Source organism: Frieseomelitta varia, unplaced genomic scaffold, assembly GCF_011392965.1.
Source record: "Frieseomelitta varia isolate USP_RPSP 00005682 unplaced genomic scaffold, Fvar_1.2 scaffold_189, whole genome shotgun sequence".
NCBI lineage: Eukaryota > Metazoa > Arthropoda > Insecta > Hymenoptera > Apidae > Frieseomelitta > Frieseomelitta varia.
In genome coordinates, this window is record NW_025109627.1 from 241981 (window position 1) to 264343 (window position 22363).

Here is a 22363-nt window from a genome sequence, read left to right on the forward strand (position 1 = left end):
GCTTGCGAGTCCGTGGATGTGAACCTTTGTTTTGTACAGAAGAATGGCTGCCATCTTTAGTTTTCGATGGATGTTTTCCGAAGAGATCGTGAATTCTCGTATTTATTGTGGTATTTAATAACGTAATAAAACCTTGGATAGTGGAATAACGTTGCCCGCGATGTAAAGAGTGTTTTTTCGTTTGTTATTTAAGCTGCCCTGGTGTCAATTCCATTGAAAAATGCTTGTGTTTACATCCAAGTTTAAAGTGAGCTTCTATATTCCTGTCATATTAAGGTAAGCAATGAATTTTTACGAATTTCTGTTGTACGGAACGGGACGGGAGTTGCATTCGTTGCGACAGGTGTTCAAAATTCAGTCAAACTGTCACACAAAAGACAGGTGTAACGCTGCGTTCTGCTCGTATTGTGAATCGTTCAGTGACGTTCAAATTGTCTCCTATATTTCGTGTTTTTTTCCCCCTTTTTATTGCAAATTGTTGACGAGAGTGCGGAGCAGTGTCATCGCGGACGAGCTTTCGACAATTTTACTGATGTTCATCGTGTCTCGGTCGTTTAATCGTTTGCACTTGGCTCGATCAAAAGGGAGAGAAAAAAAAGAGAGAGAAAAAAAAATCTCCAAACGTCGCGAAACTTCGACCTCGGTGAGACTCGAATTAATCTCGATTGCAAATATTCCGTCGTCTTTTTTGCAATAAGACCAGAGACTTTAAAAAGTATTTGTTGATCGCAATTTTTGTTTCCGAATGGTGGCAACAATGATTAGTAAAATGGTGAGTACAGGTCAACCACATCGTACACATACTACTTGACGTTGTTTGATTCACACTATTATCAACGTTTATATAACGTTTAAAACGTTTATTTCGCATTTTTCTTTTCTCCCTTCTCCTTTTTTTTTTGCATTCTCGCGCGAGAATTTTATTACGAACGATTTATACCTTTAAGATATTCTACGTTAGATGCAAGCTGGAATTGTTGAATTTCTTTTTTTTTTTTCTACTGCTTTTCGTTGGTAAATCTACGTCTGACTATTTAGACACGTAAGATCAATTGTTTTTTTTTTTTTATGAATTAGTGTCTGTTGATCGTGAAAAAAAATTGATGCACAAATTAAAAAGATGATGTACTTCCGTCATCTCGTTCCTTGCAGATTTTCACAACTAACAAACCTGTATCTAACCCTACTTTGCGAGCAGTATTCATAATGTGTTCATACAATATTAATCAAAAATAGCAAAAATAAATGAATAAATATAGGATTCTTGTTATGATACACGTTTACTTATTTCAAACGAAGAAATATAAAATCTAAAATTAATTCACTAGTAGATATGCTATGGTTATATAGTATGGTTGTAATGACGTATATCTATGTATATTTGTATATATGTATATTTCATTCAAGCAGTATTTCAATTGATATTGATGTATATCTCGTTACAAACTTTCTTGTAGCTAAACGATCATTATGTTTTACCATGAAATACTGTTGTTTAAAATTTCAGGAATGTTCTTTTGATGTACAATATTACTGATTTCGTAAGGTTATGAGATCATTTTTAACAGGTTTTCATCAAATTTCAAGTATGAGATTTAATAAAATAATTCACAAATGTTATTTAACAGCGTTAACTAAGTAAAGGAAAGTTTGTATATTGAAAACTATTTCACGGCGGGAATGGAAAAATCTGCCAGGCGGCGCTGTTTTCTCTGCCAGGTGGCCATATTGTTGATGCGTTCTCTCTCTCTCTCTCTCTCTCTCTCTCTCTTTCTCTCTCTCGTTTCTCTTTCTTACCTATTACCTTCACTACCATATACATATATATATATATATATATATATATGTATATGTATATAAGGAATATGTATAACTTTCCTTCCTCTTTTATCCCTTCATTTACTTTCATCGACCCCTGTCATTTTCTTTTTTCTTGATCTTTTCGCGATCCCTTCCAATCCTACTCTTGTCTTTCCTATTTTCTTTCGCCAGAGCCCCCTTTTTGTAAAATTCCTCGCGTCTTTTTTTCTGTCACGTTGAATTCCCTCCCCCGTGTGTCGTACGTCACGTTCAGAAAATTTGAAACTTATCGATCCTCAACGATGTCTCTCCAATATTTATTTCGATTTAATTATACGTTGTATATCCACGTACGTTGTAAGTATCCAATGCATTTCGTTGAACGGGATCTAGAATTTCGAAAGTTAAAACTGCCATCAATAGAACATCGCAGAGAAAAAAATTGATATTTAAACATCTGTAAATTCGTACCAACTGAATGATTTCTGTTTGTCAGTTCAATTTGTGTTGTAAAGTCTCAAATCTGGAATATTCGCGGTAGTGGGATAATAAGTGCAGATATGTTGTTCGTTAGTGGCTATCTGTAACCACGAATTTCCTCAACTGGACCGGTATAAATTCGTCATGCAGCTTAACTAAAAAAATTTTCCTCCAAATTTTTCTCTTTCCGCACGCATGTTGGAACGCGTATCCTCGTAAAAATACATTTCTCCGATAGTTCGAAGCACGAGCGCCTAAAAATGCGATCGAAGCTAAATCGATCGTATGCGAACGAGAAGAAGGCAGAGGTTTAAATGCTTTCGGGCTCGAAATTTAATTTGGTGGGGTACGCCTCTGGTGGTAGCGCTTGCTGGCTGCGTGGTGAAATCGTATCGACCGCAAGGGGGAAGTTGGCGCACGGTGACGGGCACGCGCGACACATATACACTTGATTCGCAAGAGAATCGGAAGAAAGTTGTTTAAAAGGATCCATTCATTGGCCAAATTTCAGCTACTCAGACTAAAAATTCCAATTAACTTTATTTTATTCGTAGGTTCCTCCCTCCTATTTTGAATAATTTCGTTGTTTAGCCTGATATTTAAGCTTCTCGGATATCGATGGTTTTTTGGCCAGCAATTTGCTAAAATTGCAGGGACAGATTGCTTCCAGAAATCTGGGTTATATACCGTGCAATTCTTTTTACACTTTTTCTCGTTGAATGCAATGGTGAAAGATTTGTTCTTTCTGGGCTCGCTGATTCTGTTTCTCCGTCGTGACCATTACTATTGGTCAACCCTGTTGACGTCATCGAGAAAGGTCCAATAGGACGACGTCAGTGCGTATGCACGCTACTACGCTGCTACTTGCTCGTAGCGACGGTGCATTACGTTTGCATGATCAAATTCGCGTTATCGCCAAGAAATAGTTACGATAGGTTATTTAGCAAGATGGCTAGGTTATGTTTAGGCGAGAAGATATTTATGGATGGATATAATGGATCCAAATAAATTTAAAATAAAAAAGATTTCTCGTAGATTTTTTTCGTTCTTCTGTTTAGGAAATAATACGAGGCGATGATTCAAAAGATTTATCTCGAGTATTTATCGATAGTATAAATTATTTTTATCTAAAGTTGATCGTTGATCATATCGACCGGAAAACCCGAGTATGCGTGTAGGATTGCAGCGGTTCGCCTAAAAGCGGGGCTCAACTGTATCAACCGATTTATAATAGCATCTGGTCGTTTAGTAACGCGAATTTATCTCTTTGGACACGTGTGAAACGAGTATTTCGGCAATCGTTCGAATATAGTCTCTCTTTCACGCGCGCGCGCACTTGGTCGATTCCGATGGGAAAACCGAGCGCAACCGGCGGCGATTTCGCAAGATTTACGCCGCAAAGAACCGATGCATTTCTTTGGGATGACATCACAGTGTATTAATGGTGCTTGCGGTTACTATGGGTTACGACGTTACGGACGCGTATTCACGATAAACGGGGAATCGTGTATCGTGGCTACTCGCTCCTCAATTACTGACAGCGGGGTACAGGCGTGCTAGGTCAGCCATAAAACGTATCCTACGAAAGTAAATCGTCCCCGATTCTTTTTTTTTTTTTTTCTCTCCTTGCCGCAGGTGGATCGTTTTCGTTACATTTTCTTTGGCGTTCCGCTTCGCACCGGACAGAAGTTTATCGCGTGCGATTACGATTGCAGAAACCGACCGCTTGTTAATGTGACGCGATAAAGTTGTTTCGATGTTTCTTTTTGTACTGGAAGAGCATCGAACAATCATAGAAATAGAGGAGAAAGGAGATAAAAAAGAAAATAGGAGAAGAAAATTCCAAGTGTCCGAATCGAAGATGCTTTTTTTTTCTTACTTTAGGAAAGCATCGTGCAATCGTAGAAGTAGGGGGAAAAAAAAGAAAATAGGAGGAGAAAATTTCCAAGTGTTCGGATCAAGTGGTACGACCAAGTGTAATAAAATTTAGTCCGGTTTGGAGCTGATTCGCAACCTCGATGCCACGAGAGAGGGGGCGAAGAGCGCGGGGTGGAGGGAGGAAGAGAGATGCACGGTTCTCAGTAACCTTGGTTGTAATAGCACAGAGGTGCGCAACGTTGGATCCTCGTCTTTTTCGTCTCCTTGTTCCTCCAACGCTCGCGCGCAGCGCATATGGAAACCCATTACGCGTCCAAGGGATTCGCTTTCTCGAAAATTATTTTTACTTCCCGACGTAGAAATACTGATGAAGTTCCCTCGAGCGACCAGGCACCAGGTTATCGAGTCAGCGAGCTGTTTTTCTAATCGGTTTTAGTGCAGATCGGCCCTTTCTTCACCGTGCGGTTACATTCCTAAGTAATTAATCCGCGGAACCACAGCGCGGCGGTAGCTATCGGCAAGCAGAGAACAGAATCGTCTGCGACAAACTCCTCTAGTCAGTTTCGTACTCGTAGACGCGCTCTCGCATTAGTAGAAAGTCTTAAACGATCGAAAGATAAAGAAAAGAATTTATCGACGACATAGAATGGCATCCACTTCAGAACGTGAATTCTGTATTATTCGAAATTTCAAAGGGACGAGGAACAGCGATTATTCGTGATGGCGTAACGAGCCATCTTTTAGATGTTGGCCGAACGACTGCGATTCCCGGTGGTTCTGTTGCATATCGACCGCCCCGCAAAAGTACGAAAAGGGATTGCAAAACTGCGGCGCGCACGAGCACACTCGCAGGCTCTTGTGACGCTCCCATTCATTTACATGCATGATCGAGCGGAGTGGCACGAAACTCTCACGGAACGGAGTGCTTGTTCTTTGCGCAACAACCATCTTCTTTCACGAGTACCGTTTAAAATCCTTTCTCGTTCCCTGACCCTTTTGTGCCTCTTAGATCTCTCAACTTATCCGGAATTATCCACGTAACGTACATCTCGATGACAGAGAGAGAAAGGAAAAAAAGAAAAATAACGGAGAAAAAGGGGAAAAAAAATTAAGTTAATCGTGAAAATCATTCTAATCGCAAAGGAGGGAAAAAAGAGCTATCTCGTCCAATGGCATCTGTTCCGGGCATAGTATTGTCTCGTATCTCGGTTTACTTCCACCAGCAGTTTCTCGTTCGCCTCTCTCGTTCGTCTGTCTCTCTTTCTCTCTGTTCCATTCTCTGGTTTTCTCTTTCTCCTCTTTTTCTGCGCAATGTTGTGTGTGTACGTTGTGTATCCTCCTTCCTCTTCGCGCCGATCTGCCGTGAACATAGCGAAGACAGCGCAGAAGAGAGGACAGCGCGATACCGGTTATTGGCGGGGAACTGGCATATTTCACCGAGTGTCCGGCAATCAGGCCTTTGTATACGGCTTTACTGTATGTTACATGCTCGTGTTCTCCCTTACCAGGGAGGAACAGAGAGCAGAGCGAAAAATGGGCTTGGAGAGAGGGAACGAGAGAAACAGAGACAGAGATAGATAGATAGAGAGAGAGAGAACTTGAACGTTTATTTAACGGCGTAGAACTAGTTGTAGGTATGGTTAGTACAGCTGGTAGTGGTGGGAGGTCGCGCGTTGTAGTCTGCTCGCTGCTTTTCCTTGATTTTACGCGCGTTATAATCTCACTGTTTTTTTTCCTTTTTTTAGATTTTGAACGAATTACATGCTAGAAAGTACAGTAGTGGAATTAATGCCGTTCTCGAGGGGTAGAAAATGAGTATCATTTTCGATGTGGGCGTAAACGGGACATAATGATGTCTAAGCATGGCAGGAAAAAAAAAAGATCAATATGGATACGCGGCGGCGTTCTCTGTATTAGTTTTTACGAAACCAGGAGTTGCTTGCACGATACTTTTGTTAGTTGTAATAGTTTGAATCGAAAAGAAAGAGGGGGGAGAGAGAGAGAGAGAGAGAGAAATAGGCGGTACCATTCCCAGTTTTATCCGCACGATTGCTTGCAATCGGGCTGGGGCCGCATGATAGTAGAATGCGCGTTTCAACTCTGCGCACGGGTTACTAGCGAGAGAGAGCAACGCCGTTTCCCTGCAACATCGAATTACTCCGTGTCTGAGAAGGGGTCAGCGGAAACGTCAAACAACTTGTTGGAGACGCGGTGGAGCTATGTCGAGTAACAATGCTCGATTGATAGTATTGTAAACAGCGTAATGACGTACGAGGGCACGAGATTCTTTTCTTTTCCAGCTTTCGCGTGTCGATACGTGCGGTTCGCGGCTAATTTGTAACGTTTTATCGACTGAACCGGCGGGTTGGTGAAATTGACGAAATAGTTTTCGCGCGAGGTAGGTAAACCAGAATGGCGAATATCGGTAAATAGGGTTGATGGCGGGTTAGGAGAGAGACGGGGGGGGGGGAGCTGGGAGGGGAAAGGAGAGGTCAGCATCGAGCGATAATCGTTCAGGAATAATTTTGGTTCGTATCGAATCAATGCAAGGGTCGAGGTACGCCAAGTAGGTCGCCACAAATCCCATTGCTGCCAACGTGACAAACCAGCCGGTGCAACGCTGCACGCTCGCGCGCGTTTCACTACGTCGCGGCGGAACCTCGTTAACTTCCACCGCTGCTGGAAACATTGCGGCGAGACTCGCGGCCAGAACATCCGCCGTTGTTACGTCGCCGACAGCTGTCTCACTGCTCACCAGATTAATCGTTTGAAATACGATAGGCCAAGACACGCGGTTTTTCCTTTTTTTTTTTCTTTTTTTTGCGATTTTGTTAAGTTACGTTCCATGTAGCTCGTCAGCCGCCGCGCGCAATCGTCTATTTAGCAAAGACACTCGAGTTAATATCTGAAAGACCAAGTTTACCGACAGAGAGATGTTTCTAGGAAATCGTATAGTTGAGACTCGTACGGTTCTCGTAAGTTTGCTTAGACTTGGACGACGCTCCGTCGTAACCTACCATTCCGTGGGGCAGTTAAATAATTTCAGGGAACAGTGTTACCACCGTGACATAAATCAACATTTTACGAGTGCATCGACGAACGTTTATTAAGCAGCTCGCAGTTGCGCGCGTAACCCGCTGTAGCAACGATTTATATTTAGCCACACGGGATTATAGTTTTGTTTCTGTTACAATGCGTGCGGCTTGCTTCTGGCAGTTTCCCTAATTTCGTACCATCTGAAATAATACGACGGCCAGTGATCCTCAATGCGTTCGAACGCGTAACTGACCAATTAGAAGGATGCATTTTTGGGGGGAGGGGAGAGAGCAGGAGGAAAACGATAGAAATGACGGTGGATTTTCGTGAGGCCCGATTGAAATGAAATCGAACGTCGGAGTGCATAACCTCGGGATTAACCCCCCTGCGTTGGCAGCTGGTTCGCGGACCATAAGGAGTGACCGATCTGTATACAATAATTTGTCGCTTTTGAACTCGTCGGTATATCACTGGATAGAAATTATTAAGAAGTAATAAACTCATTTGTTTTCCCCGGGTTACATTTAATTATATTTAATATTGAGAAAATGCTGCAATTTGAGACAAAAATTTCTCGACGTGTGTAGCACGTCATTCCAGCGCAAGAGGACGCCTGCGTGGTCGTGCGATGGAAACTGTTTTGACAATGCCGATAACGTTATTGCGCTTGTCACGTGACGAGAGGGCACGACTGTCCAATTTGTGACAGCTTTCCTCAAAATCGGTCGCGAGGAATACATCTAGGAATCGAATTGAATTCGATTTGGTCGCAAAACTTACTCGAAATGCACGTTGTTGATTGTAAATGGAAAGTCACTGTCAATCGTAAGAAACCATTTTTCATTAATGAATTAGGAGTCGTACGTTTTTTTGACAATGTCGTAATAAAGTTCGATTTTCTTCGCGCGTACTTAATTAATTACGACTCTTTTTTTTTTTTTTTTTTTTTTTCTTTTTTTTGTTTTGTTTTTTATGTCGGCCTATTTCTAAAAAGCCGCGTCCAATTAACGTTCTGCCTCTTTCAAGAATGCGGAGACAAAAGCCTGGGAAACTACCATACGGTCGTTGACGACTTTCAGTAGTAGCAGCACGTGCTATTGACAATGAATGCAGTAGAAAAGGTAGCGTGCGCATCGAACAAACTGGCCTCTCCTATTCACGTGTTCATCACGTGATTCTGACTCTAGTTTTGCTTGCTGTGGAATTTTTCATTTCGCGATGTCTCTATAAGCTCGCGTTACTTTAATGACAACGTTTATCGGTATTTAATTTGTATATGAAACAAGAAAAAAAAAAGAACAAATCAGCGATAGAACATACTATTCGAAGTGACAAGAATAGAAATCAGGATTAAAATTACGCTCAAAAGTATAACAAAAGTACCATACTGTCATTATGCAAACCAAACTTGACCTTAACTTGACAGACTATTACTCCTTCGGCTAGTTTGCACTCTTAATTTCCATTACAACGTGGATAAAAATTGATGTAAACATTCCACTTTGCATTGCGAATCGCGTTGAATTATTTATCAACTTCACACAACCAGAATAACTCAAACAGTCACCGCCGGGCAATCACGTCAATTATCGTTTTTTTTGTAAAAATCTCAAGATCAAATTTGTTTTGACGTTCAACGACCGATAATTGACTCTCGGACGACTTAATAAACTCAGACGAGTTCCTTTCCTCCATCACTATTTACAATTGCATCGTACGTATCTGTATCGACCGAAAGAAACTCGATTGCGGTTTTACTCTCTGAACAAAAGCTCGAGATTTGTCTTCCTAGTTCTCGAGGTGTTTTCCTAAAAGAACAGCGGAAACAACCTTTGTCTTTCTTCGCGCATTTTTTAAATTTTCTTATTGCGCGTATAAGTTTTCTTTCTTATCGACAGTTGGTAATTTAAACCCGTCGATAAAGTCGTATAGCTAATTGGCTAATACTGCCTGTGTATGTGTTTATATCCGATTATATTCGTTGTTTACACGAACGCAATTTTTAGTTTGCCAGAGGAAATTGACGATAGTATAATGAATTGGTGTGTATGTACGTACAAACGACAAGGTAGAACATACGGGCGTACTTGGCGCAACTCCAGCCGTACGTGCTGACTTGACACGGCTCGTAACGTTCCCCTGTAGAATCTTCTTGCCACTTGCCATGAAATCGAACGCAACGGCCGCGGTTCGCTGCGTTTCGCGTTTTCCCTGAGCGAAAAAAAGCGCAACACCGAGTGAATCATCGATGTTCGTAGAAGAAATGCAAGGATACGCCATAGATACACCCTGCAATTGCATATTGCGTCGTTTTCTTCGTAATCGTTACATGCAGCGATGTATTAGCAATGGTGTATCTTCCGATCGATCATGACAGGATATCTTCCTCTATTTTTACATTTTACCAATTTTTTTTTTTAAATGACAAATAGATTACGTATTTTCACACAATTTTATTTCGTAAACGTAATTGGAAAATCGTAATTATTATACGATAATAGAGAAAGATTTTTCTCAAACAATTTACTACTTTTTAAGTACTTTTCTTTAGGTTTTTTATATTGTATGCGCCCACTGCATTTTTGCATTTTTAAATTTCCCGCCAATGCGCAAAGTTTCGTATTTAATGATAGGCGACATTTTCTTTTTTACCGATTAATGTTAAAGTTTAATATTTTCTCAATTTTTCTTAAGAACCTGCGACTTTCGAATGCTAGATAAAGATGCGGCAATAAGCTTAATTAAATGTTCGCGATCGATCCGCGGCTTAATCTTTCTCTGATCTAAATTGATTTCATCGCGCGGATCTTGAACCGGTTCGCCAACGAAACAGATCACTTTTAAACACGAAAATTAAGAATTATCGTTCCGATCGTTTTTTTTTTTCTTTTCTCGTCACAGTCTTGTAATTGCAATTAAATACTTGAGATATTAAATATCTGATTTTTCTCCTTTTCTCCATCGTTAGTAAATATCTTCCGTATTCGTGGTGCCAGAAACGATCGCGAATCAGTTCCCACGGATTTTTGTTAAAAACGTCGACAATCTGTATTAGATATTAGATGCTCGTTTTTATTGTGTTGTTAGGAGGGAACTTTTCTCTGGATCAATAACCTTAAATATTGCATTACAACGTTATAGACGCGAATAATTGATATTTCTTACGGGATACTTGAGTTAGGGTCAACCGAAGACAGTCTTCAACCTCTTGAGAACCCGTCGAATATTTCTATGTTTTTTCATCTTTTATTTTATTATTTTACTACATGAGTAAGGTTATGTGAAATGTTCTCTTAACCTCTTGCGCTGAAATGACGTGCCACGCAATATTATCTCAATTGCAATATTATCTCAATTTTAAGTATATTAAAATATAACCCAGGCAAAATAGATAATAAATTTACTACTTCTAGTAATTTCTATCCAGTGATATGCCGATGAATTCAAAAAGTAGACGAGTCATTATATACGGTCACTCGTTATGGTCCGTAATTAATTACTAGCGCAAGAGGTTAAGATTTAACTTTAACATCGTTTAAATTTTGTTCTGTCGTTAAATATAAGTATACCAGAGAAAAAGAAATTTAATATAAATTACGTATATTCGACGTAAAGAAAATATGATGCTAACTATTCAGAATACTCTTTTGCGTAGACTTAAATTTTTTTCAAAATATGTGTTCTACAAGTAAATTTGATATTTCGATCAAAGATCTAAGCAATTTCTTCAATTATAAATTATTTTAAAGAAACTCATAAACGGAGAAGTTATGGCAACTTGGTTCTGAAAATTGATAATTCTTACAAATCTGGGATATTGAGATAAAATGATCGTTAAAAAACTATATTGAATGATATAGCAATTATTTTGATTATCTCTAAAAATATTTTGGAAAACGTAATGAAAAATTGTAGTTTAATTATATTTGATATCCGCCAACCTAATTACGTATAAGAAATTGTACACGTAAAATTCATTGTGTAAGTCAGTGTAATATCATTATTATTTCTTGCACAACGCAACAACACGGTGGTAGATCTTAAGGGTCGTACATTATTGTATTATTTTCTTTTATTTCACGATACACATATATTTTTATAACATACTATATTATACATATGTTTATAGTAGTAACAATTTTCTCATATTATTTTTCCTTCAACGTCTTGACTGGACCAATTAGAGATTAATGAAAGCATCGTTTTGTGTGTTGTAGCCTATGGTTCAGAATCCTCAAATAGCGAAATCGAAGAGCGTGGTATCCCGTCCGAGGCGAGGATAGCCATTCGATCCTAACTCGCTCGAGTTTCCAGTTGGCGTGATCAAAAAGCCTCCAAAACGTCGACCCCGTCGGTGATTAAGTTATCGGGGGGTGGAACAGGTGGGGGTGGGGAGCAATTGTCCCCAGGGCCTGGCCCACCTCCCCCGACGTCCCCAATCGAGCATACCGACACCAACGAAAACGATGCGGCCACCACGGCGACGAAACACGTTGACAGCTTTCCACAGAACACTGAAACCACCATGAGCTTCGTCCTGCAGCTAGGCACCGTAGAAACATCCCTCGAGAAGAAGAACGCCAGCAGTCAGCCGCCGTCGTTGGCTTCGTCGTTGAATCAGGAGGAAACGTCGAACGCGATTGTCACAGGGGCCGATGACACCGGCGGCAAGCCACAGATCCTTCAATGCCTGGAAAGTACCGCAGATATCCCAGCCGGTCATGTTATTTCGTTCTCCGCCGTGAAGTCAGTGAGCGTCACCTACCCGGTGGCGAAAGCCGTTCGGGAGGTGCAAAGAATCACTGGCTCGCAGACAAACACCACCCAGGTGCTGTCGACTCGCGTTGTCTCGCAGAAGTTGCCGGTGTCTGGCAATCAAACACAGTCCGCCCCTTTAACGCTGAACGCATCTTCCAACGTGACCCATGTTCCAGTGAACTCTCAATCTTCGCCATCGCCGGGCAGCGGAGTGGCGCATGTCTATCCTTTGCAGCATACCGCGGCGTCCACGCAGAGCAAACAACAAACTAGAAATCAAGTGATCACCAACGAGGCCAAGCAACAACAACAACAACAACAGCAGCAGCAGCAGCAACAGCAACAACAACAACAAACCACAGCGATATCGAGTTTACAGACTAGCATGCCCCTGAAAGTTCAGCCGGTCTCGTCGCAATTGGTCGTAAGTAACAACGCGGTCAGAGCCATCACCAGCGCGACTTCATTGCCCAATATCCAGAGGATACACGTGAAGACGCAGAATCTCGTCGGTCAGGCACAGACGGTTAACTTGCAGAAAGTGAAGGCTGTGACGAACGTTAATCAGGGGGTAACCGTTCAAAGAAACTCCGTACCTAGGATACAGACCGTGCAGAAGGGTCAGGTGTTGTCGGCCGGTACCGCTCAAACCACCCAGTTCGCTGTTAACCAAGTTACGAACAATAGTAACGTACAGAGAACGCAACAGGGCAACTCGACGCTTCATAAAACGCAAGCGAACGCGCAGAAGGTGGCTCAAGTTTACAACAACCAGAAGGTACAGTCGCAAGTGTTGAGTAGCCATCCGAATCACAAAGCGCAGCTACAACAGATAACTGGTAATCAGCAGCAAGGATTGCAGAAGCTGCAGGTTCAGTCGCAGAAGACTATGTCCGTGCCCAGACAACCGGCGAACGTGCCTAACACGGTGAATAACGTTCAAAAGTCTAGCAATTCTGTAGCTGGTATACAGAAGGTGCAGGTAATGGGCCAAGTACAATGTCAGCAGCAATTGCCGCAGATTCAGAAACACGTGCAACAGGTACAACCGTCGCAACATCAGAGATCGCAGTCAACAGCGACTTTGCAAAAGTCCCAGACTGTGGCCACGGTTAACTCCAGCAAGGTACAGTCGATCGCAAACGCTTGCAAGAGCAACAGCGTTCCGAATATTAACAAAACGTCGCAGAGCGGCAATCTGTTGACCGTGAACAAGCAGTCGGTGATCTCACAACCGCAGCAACTGCACATTCAGAACTCGTCTCAGTTGCAGCAACAGTTGCTGCAACAGAATTCGCAGGCGCAGCAACAGTCGCAACAACAGGCAGTACAGAAGCAGCAGCAGCCCCAGCAACAGCAAGCAAACACGAACTCGCAAACTCAGAGAAGCCACAGTATTACGAATGTTCACCAGAAGGTCGCGACGATAGCTGCGACTATCCCCAATAACCAACGAACCCAGGTAGTCAACTCCAAGATACAACAACAACAGATGGTTATGAGAGTGGGCGTGCCGAAGAATCAAGCGCAGAATTTACAACAGAGTAACTTGAAGAACGTCCCACAAAAGATCGCCAATACCGTGAAAACCTCCAATTCGCAGAACGTCGTGCAACAGTCGTTGCACAGAAATGCGAGTGCCGTGCAGCCGGTGAAGATTATTCAACAACAACAGAACATCATAGGACCGCAGAACGCTCAGAAACAGCCTGGATGCATCAAGACGATACCCCCTCAGAAGCCAGCTCAAAGGAATCACACGCAGAAAGTAGCCGGTATTAAGACCTCATTGAACACGAACGTAGCTGCGGTGAAAAATCAAGGATCAGCGGCTGCAATCGCACAAAAGACGAGCATCAAAACGTTGCTCCCCCAGCAGACTGTTGCTGCGAACATGCTGATGCACAAAAATCAGCCGATTAAGATACAACAGCAAACGATACAGCAGAAACAACTTGTCGCAACGTCACAATTTCCCCAACAGGTTAGGCAACAGTCTGGGCAAGTGAAGACATTACTGCCAGTAACTAACATGGAATCTCGCAAGGATGTTGAAAACAAGTTAGTATTTATTTATGTCTCCTGTATACGTATTTGTTTGATCTTCTGTTACAATCGTGTTACAATGTTCTATTAACTAACAACTAAATGTAATATTTCTAGAATCGAAACCGAGCTGCGTGAATCTAAGGAAGACGAACGTCAACAACGTTCTACAAGTCCAGTTATAAGAATACCTCCTCCTTACGAGGTAACGCACACACACACACCACACACATATATATACATATATATATATATATATATATATATATATATATATATATATATATATATATATATATATATATATATATATATATATATATATATATATATATTGTAGTAGTGCAAAGTTCAGTAATGAATCTTTAGAGTCATTTTTTCAGTGTGCACCGTTGCATTTTGTAGTTACGTATAGTTGTTCCCAGAACACGTAATTCTTGATTATAGTGTCTTCAGTACGTCCTACAGGATCACAATTACGGGGCACCACCGCCACGAACGCCATCACCTCCGTCACCTCCGTCTCATACAAAACAGCCTATCAACGGTGCTGGAAGTTCTACCACGACTTCTCAGCATCCTTATATTTATGGAAAAGGTACAAGGATTGATTAGAATGTTTAACGCTTTAAAACACGGAATACCGGTTCAATTTGATCCATCACAAACGTTTCTTCTTGTTTTCCTAAAATTTTCAAACGTTTTGGTGCGAGGCAACACGCGCTGTTCAATTCTATAATACATGTTATATGTATTGTGTATACGATATTTGTGTACAATAATAATTTTTTATATAAACAGTCGAAGTATTTATTTTCGTCAGGCGATCATAATAACAGTTGATACCATACGTCGTAAAGGTTAATGGCGTGTTTTCATCATAAACGTTCCTTACTTCGCATAAATTTTCAAACTTTTAGTGTGAAATAGCACGCTGGGTTAAACATTGTACAACATCATACTGTAATAATTTTTACTATACGACATTCGTTGAGTAATGTCGTGTTGTTCGATGCAGTTGTTAGTGGCACTAATGTGGACGACGATGCAGCCAGTGCAATCAGTAGTGAAACAGGAAGAGATGCAGAACTGGAAGGCGAAGAAACTGAAACCGCCCCCGAAGGTGAGGGGGACGACGAGGATAGCGTTACCAGATGTATATGGTAAATATTCGTGAATTTCTTAATTGCTGAATATAGAGGCTTTCGGGTGTATCATCTTTTTGAATAGTATGCCACTATAGTGATGGCTCACTTGTTTCTCAGTCGAAGAACACAGCTAACCGGACAATATTTATGAAATAAAAAATACACTAATTGATGGCGTGACAGTCAATGTGCTAATTTATTCAAAGTTTATTCTAACGCAATTATGTATTGTTGAAAGATTAAAAAACTATGTCAACAAGAAATACTCATTTAAAAATTTTTTTCGGTTCTAGTGATTTCGAGCATGATGATGGGTACATGATCTGCTGCGATCGTTGTTTGTAAGTTCAATTAAAATATTCAAGTATCATTGGATGAAATAAATGCAACGTATCACCAGTAAATGTAAATTTCTGATTCCAGAGTTTGGCAACACGTTGATTGCATGGGCATAGATCGTTCCAACATTCCTGACGAGTATCTCTGCGAGATTTGCCGGCCGCGGCGCGTAGACAGACAAAGGGCGCGCGCTTTGCAAATGCGTAAACGCGAGGAATTGTTAAATTCCGATACGTCGTCCGACACATCGTCCACCAGTTCGGCGGATACCGACGTCGGTGTTAACACGATCCCAAAGAAGCGAAGTTTACAGCAGCAGATTCCTCGACGAAAGTCCGAACCACCGCAAGTAAGGCGACTGAACAACAACAACAACAATAACAACAACAACAACAACACCAACACCACCAACAACAATAATAATGTCGCGAAAAGACAGAGAAGAGACTCTCATCCGAGACAGTCCAGCGCCGTTCGCAAGAAAGAAGCTACGAAACGAGGCCCGGGTAAACGCAAGGCTAAACGAAGAATGAGCTTGGAGGATAAAGAGGAGGAAACTCAAGATACATGGGGTACGAACGTTGCGCCACTGAGACAGTGGATTGAACGTTACGAGGAGGCAGTGACGAATCATTACAGCCCCGAATTAAGAGCAAGGATATCATCTATCAAAGTGAATGGCACGCACAGCGACTTGAGGCAAAGTAACATGAATGTCATCGCCACTGGAAAGTGTAGGCTCAACGTGCACAATAACAATATCAGGGTAAGTATAGCTATTTCTCTTTACGACGAGCAAGGCAGCATGTTTAAAGAAAATTTTCTTTCTCTCTTTTCGCGCAGTTTCTGGTAGCAACCATGTATCTCCCGCCAAACACACCTGTCGTTGAATTACGAGGAAAGTACATGTTAAGTACCCAACATCGACCGTCCTATCCTCAAGGAAGGCAGCACACTCAGAGGCCTGGGCCGTTTGTATTCTTTTACCGGTTACCACGAGACGGGACAGAAGTCTGTGTAGATACTAGAACGTACGGGAACGACGCCAGATTCGTGCGACGTAGTTGTAAGCCTAACGCGGAAGTGAAACATTGTATAGAGAAAGGGACATTACATTTGTATATTGTTACCACAACCGCAATCGAGAAAAATGCCGAAATTACGATCAGACACGAGCAACACGACCTCCTGTTGTCACCTAATCCGAACGGTCCCATGATGCCCATCGTTTGTGCGTGTAATAATCCGAGGGAATGTCAGATAGTGTCTTTGAATCAGTTGAACAGAAGAGGAAGTAACGGAGCGTTGGCTGAGAGCGCTGACGGCCGAGAACGGAGACGAAGGGGCAGACGAAATACAATTTGCGAGGACAGCGACTCGTCGACCGTGATACCCAGTAACAACATTATCGCGCAACCTGCCCCACCACCGACAACGGTCTCGTCGTCGTCCTCGTCTTCGTCATCGTCGTCGTCGTCGGTATCCGTGCCGCCGAGAAGGACAGTCACAACCACCATGACGAACACTGTGCGTCAGGTATCGAAGGAGGAGCTGCTGACGGTGGTACAACAGCCTCAAACCTCTCCGAATCTGAATCAGCCGGTAGCGCCAGAAACTAAGAAAGACAAGAAGAAAATGACGAGGGAAGAGAGAAAAATGGAAGCTATCATGAAGGCATTTGAAAGGCTGGAGAAAGCGGAGCAGAGGAAGCAAGAGGTTCAAGCGCGGAACGCGCAGCGAAAGGAATCTGGTGGTACGCATAGCGACAACGAGGATAGTCACAGTGTAACGATCCAGTCGAAGCAGAAGCAAGCGAATTCCGACAGACCTCTGAGGCGAAAAAGAAGAAAGGGCAGAGCGAGGACTACGAGTACCTCTCAGTCGCAGAGTAGCAGCAGTCGGAGAACCCGGTTGAATTCCGCGGATTCGGACGAGTCGTCCGGAGAAGAGAGCACCTCGATGCAGTCTCCGCCTTTGTTGAACCAAAATCACTCGCAGAATCGGGATGGCCCTTACTCTTCTCACTTGCACACCCCTGCCAAGAACATGAATGAAAACGTGACAGCAGCTGCACATCAAGGCATACCAACAGCCGCTGGTCTACTGCTAGCTCTAGCAAATTCCAACGCACCTGGACCGAGTTCGCCTCCTTTGCAACAACCAACGCCAGTTAAGAGCCCGACCTGTGACAGCGGTGCGAGCAGCAGCTCTCAAAGCTCAACACCATCCACGCCGTTGTCCTCGGCTTGCTTGCTAGTCGCGGCAGCGGTCGGCCCTCTGGCTCCTGGCTTCAAATTCCCAAAAACCAAGAAGGTGCTGATGAACGAATGGCTGAAGGAATCGCCCGATCCACCGCAGAGCAACATATCTCAGATGTCGCCGTTACCAGCGTTACCGCCAGCCTCCGCGTCGAACTCTATAAATACTCTTTGCAGGTCCACGGATTTTTCTTTGCCGACCGACTCGTCCGCGGAATTTTTAACGCAGAGCTACGCAGCCAAGAGTTTGGCCACCCTCGTGCAAGCGGCAAATTCGGTCTCCGGGATGTGCGACTCGCCGCCACAGCGCAAACAGGCAGCCAGCGGGAACACGGTTTGCCCAGTCTCTACGGGATCGGCGAAGAAGAGATGGCTGCGTCAAGCCATCTCTGAAGAATGCGATTCACCGAACAGCCGACCGGACAGTCCGCCGGCCAGTGAAATGGTGGCTCCGCCAAAGAAAAGAAGGATAGCTAGAGAAAGTTTATCATCGGACAATTACACTCCACCTACCACACCCACCATGTTAGTCCCTGACGCTGTTACAAATAGTAGATCTTTGTGTCCTGCTGAAGTAAGTAGCTATTGTTTTTTGGCAAAAGGAATTGGAAATTGATCTCTCAACTGAATTGTTTTTTTCCAGGACGATTTCATCGAGCACCTGCAGTCCCCGTTGGCCGAGCAGAACGATGAACGTCACATAACAACAGAATCAATCAAACAGGAAGACGTCTCGCACGAGCATATAAATTCGGACGAGGCCGTACGGCAGAAGCTTTCCATAGACATCCCACAGGATTTTCATATTAAAACCGAGAAACATGTGATAGTAACGCAGATGGACACTTCGTTGATGAAGGAAGAGAGCATACAAGTGAAGAAAGAAGAGAGCGATGAAACGGATTGTGACACGTATTTGGAATCGAAGGCTTTCATCAAGGATGAATTACGATCTGTTAAAAACGAGCTGATCGATCAGACGCTGGTTGACAAGAGCAAAAAGGAATATGTTATAAAGAAAGAAGAGAACTTGGATATGGAGAAGGGCACGGTCGAGATAGTCGATCAGAACGAGGGAGACATAGAAATGGAGGATTTCAGCTCTCCAATCGCTGTTATGGAGTCGGATGCGATTCTGAAGCAACGTGTCGCTGAGATGAGACTCGAATTCGGTGGTAGTATCAGCGAGATGGTTAAAGCCGAGGACGACAGATGTGACGACGATAAAAGATCCGAGGACATGAAGTGCGAGGTGAAATCAGACGACAACATGTCGATCGATGAGTTTGACGTCGAGGCCCAGATGAAAAAGATCACTGGTGACGATGGGAACGATTACAAGGAGAAAGTAGACACCAGTTCGGAGAAGGATAAAAGCATGGATGGTATCGAGGGTCTGATGGAAAGTTCCAAGGAAGATTCAGAATCCGAGGACAAGGAAATGGACGAATCGCCGACGTTCAAATCGTTCAACTTAAATCACGAGGGGAAATTATTCAAAGACTTTGGGAGCAAGTCTGAGCCAGAGTCCATCATTGAGAACAGCATGAAGGAGACGGAACAGAGCCAGGAATCTCAGAAACTTGAACAACCGTCCGTGTTCGTTACTTCGTCGGAAGAATCTATTTTCGAGTCTGCATCCTCCAACATGGACACAGAGTCGGTCGCGGAACCGCCAAAGATTTTTCACTCGATTCCACCGTTGAGCGAGCGCATCCGCAAAAAGACGGAAACGCCCAGCGTTTCGAAGAGTCAGCTGAATTTCGAGGCAGCCATTATCGAGTCTACCATCGATATGGAGACGGTAGACGAGTCTAAATCTGGTGAGCAAAAGTCCATGCTCTCGACGGCGTTGAGGGAGTTGTTGGAGGCGAAATTGGACGATTTAACAGCCGGCGACGCTAAAGAGGAGATCGTCCAAGAAAACAGCGCGCCGTACGTCGAGCCAAAGTGCGAAACTCCCGAGCAAAATGTTGAGATCGAAGGATCAGCGACGAAACCAGCGCCGCAAAACGTTCACAACGAGGAAACACCGGCGAAAGAGGAGGAGGCTCCGCCTAAGGAGATCAAACGACTAAAGGACCCGAGAACCGTGGTCCCAAACAGTATGCCAGCGCCTGCATTTAAACCCGAGGCAATTGTCCCTGTTAAGCGAAAGGTTAGATTTAACTATGGAACGAAATCTTCGCCTCGAAGTTAATCTTCGTCTATTCAAAAGTGATTCGCTGTTCCAGTTGTCGATATCGGAATACCGTAAACGTAAACAGCAGTCGTCCGGTGGTACACCTCCGGAGCCCGAGCCGTCGAGCGACGCCTCGGCAACGGATAAGGGAGGTGCCAGGGGTAGATCAGACAGCGCCAGCAGTGGTACATCGTCGCTTAGTTCCGATGAGGAAGGTTCCAAAGTCTCGTTAAATCTCGACGTACCGACCTTGACCGCGTTACCGCTCTTCACCAACGCGGAAGGCGAGGAAAAGAAAGGTTAATATGGTCGGGCGGTTTAGTCGGTTTTTTTAGAAATACAATAAGAAAAAGCTTCGACGTTGAAAAAATGATGATGATGATAAAAAGTATTTTGATAAAAATCGGTCTGTTTTCGTAGGTAGCGAAGAAGGAACAATCGGTTGGTCCGCCGCGCCAACTTTAGTCGAACGTCAAAGAGAAAATCTTACAGAAAGATTGAAACGAGAGTTTGGATTATTCCTCAGCGATGACGAAGAGGAACGAGCCCGCAAACATGGTAAAAAAAAACATTTCGTAGTGTTCTTTCCTCTTTGCTTCGTGCCATTTTTGCTCGCGCGCTTATATCGTCGTGTACGCGACATGCGTATTGTTACAGGTTTGACCGCAGAGGCAATATTGAAAGCGCGTAAGGCATCTCCGCCTCATCCAACCGTGTCGAACACTCCGCCAGGTTACCCGGTACCACCTCAGTTGCCACCTCAGCCCTATATACCACCTCCGGGATCCGCGTCCATTCACTATCCTCAGTTCCAAGCCAAACCTTGTCCCGTTCAATATCAAAATTTCACGGTGCCGCAGAATGCCACGCAACCAGCCTACACGAACGCCGCGCCTCAGGCCTCTGCAAACAAACAGACGCAACAGTTCTTGTTACCTCAAGCGTCTCAAGCGCCGCCGGGCTCGAATCCGTATCCCCCTCAGTTTGTTCCGCCGTCTACCACAGCAGTATCGATCTCCAAGTACACGTCTGTTACACCGCCGCCACCCGGAAGTCAAGTCTATCCTGCATCCGGCCAGTCGCAGAAGCAATTTTACAATCATCCGGCACCAAGGTCTTAACCCACATAAAAGGTAGCGCTGTCGAGAAGATTTTTTTTTTTTCTTTTTTTTATTTTTTTTTTTTTTTTTTTTTTTTTTCTTTACTTTTTCGTCCAAGCGAATCCGTGCAAGTGAAACGGTTTTGACATTGATTTCTAGAGTAGCAACTTCGTTAACCTACATCCTAGTTAGAAAACCAATTCATCTCGCGTTTCATTTTCTCGTCGACTTTCTTGCAACAATGACTCCTCCTAAACATTACAGAATTACAGAATTTTCTTTGAATTTCCGTCGACACGGTGAAAAGCAATGAAGTTTGCATAATCCGATAAGCGACAATGAACTGGGAATACATTAACACTCGATATTTCGCGGTTTTCAGCTATTAGAATTTCTATAATAATTACATTATGCCCGATAAAGACACGTTACAGGTTCGTTACATGCTTTTTGACATAAATGTCGCTATTTTTTAATAGGCAATGATTCACAAGTTCAGTTGGAAATAGAACGTAAAACATTTGACGAAATTTTCATAAGATTGAACGACTACGATCAAAAAAAGTTTTAAACTTGAGAGTCAATTGAGATTACGTATGTTTAAAATTTCACGATTTACTGCTGTAAAACAAAAAGCTGTATCACTTATTTAACGAATAGGAATATAGATATGCTTGAGCAGAGTGATACTTCAAATCGTACGTTATAAATATTAAATGTCAAATCGAGGGAAAATTTCGTCTTGTATCCACAACTTCGATTGAGATATCTTCCTCGATATGTAAATGAAAGATAAACATCTGTTTTGGGTCAATTTCATCGTTTAACCATCCATCATGCACGATCGACTTTATCGTTCCATTTGTTTTTTTTTTTTTCTCTGTTTTCGTTTTCCATTATGCTTATCGGAAAGACAAGCAGCGATGAGTTGCGGCAGTGAGTCACGAAACAGTGACAATTTTTTTTCTTTTCTCTTTCAAATTGATGAACGAGAGTTCAACAACACTTTATTTTTATTATATATAGATGACAAAATCTTGTCTATTCTTTCAGTCGAATATTGAGTCACTTCAAATCAGCGTAACTAGTCGATAATAGTAAAATTAAAATTTCTGCTTCGCGCGGGAGAATGTTTGTACAATGTACAGCTTGTTGTTAGCTTAAACTTACGCTTAATGTCAGAATGTCTTATAATTTGCAAACATGACGTGTGGAGAATTGAGTTTCAACTGACTATGCCTTCAAGTGTGTATAATAAATTAGTTTGTCATCCTAATTTTTTAATAAATGCGCAGTTGTATATTTTAAGTCGAATCTCTCAGCGCTTGCGTTCTGCGT

At 42.8% G+C, this 22363-nt stretch overlaps 1 protein-coding gene across 3 annotated transcripts; it reads left to right on the forward strand.

The window, feature by feature from the left end:
* The first annotated feature begins 31 nt into the window (after positions 1-31).
* LOC122539055 lies at positions 32-21127 on the forward strand. Of its 3 annotated transcripts, XM_043673647.1 has the most exons (13): positions 39-110; positions 194-276; positions 11412-14013; positions 14116-14203; positions 14446-14596; positions 15017-15161; positions 15440-15487; positions 15570-16251; positions 16329-18317; positions 18387-19901; positions 19978-20224; positions 20346-20483; positions 20583-21126. In XM_043673647.1, the coding sequence occupies exons 3-13, from the start codon at positions 11720-11722 to the stop codon at positions 21044-21046; spliced, it is 7761 nt and encodes a 2586-aa protein (XP_043529582.1). In that variant the 5' UTR covers positions 39-110; positions 194-276; positions 11412-11719; the 3' UTR covers positions 21047-21126. The 3 variants fall into 3 exon arrangements, with proteins under 3 accessions (XP_043529584.1, XP_043529585.1, XP_043529582.1); XM_043673649.1 differs by having other exon boundaries at positions 32-276; positions 14467-14596; positions 20583-21127; XM_043673650.1 differs by lacking the exons at positions 20346-20483; positions 20583-21126 and having other exon boundaries at positions 32-276; positions 19962-20097.
* The last annotated feature ends 1236 nt before the right edge of the window (positions 21128-22363 follow it).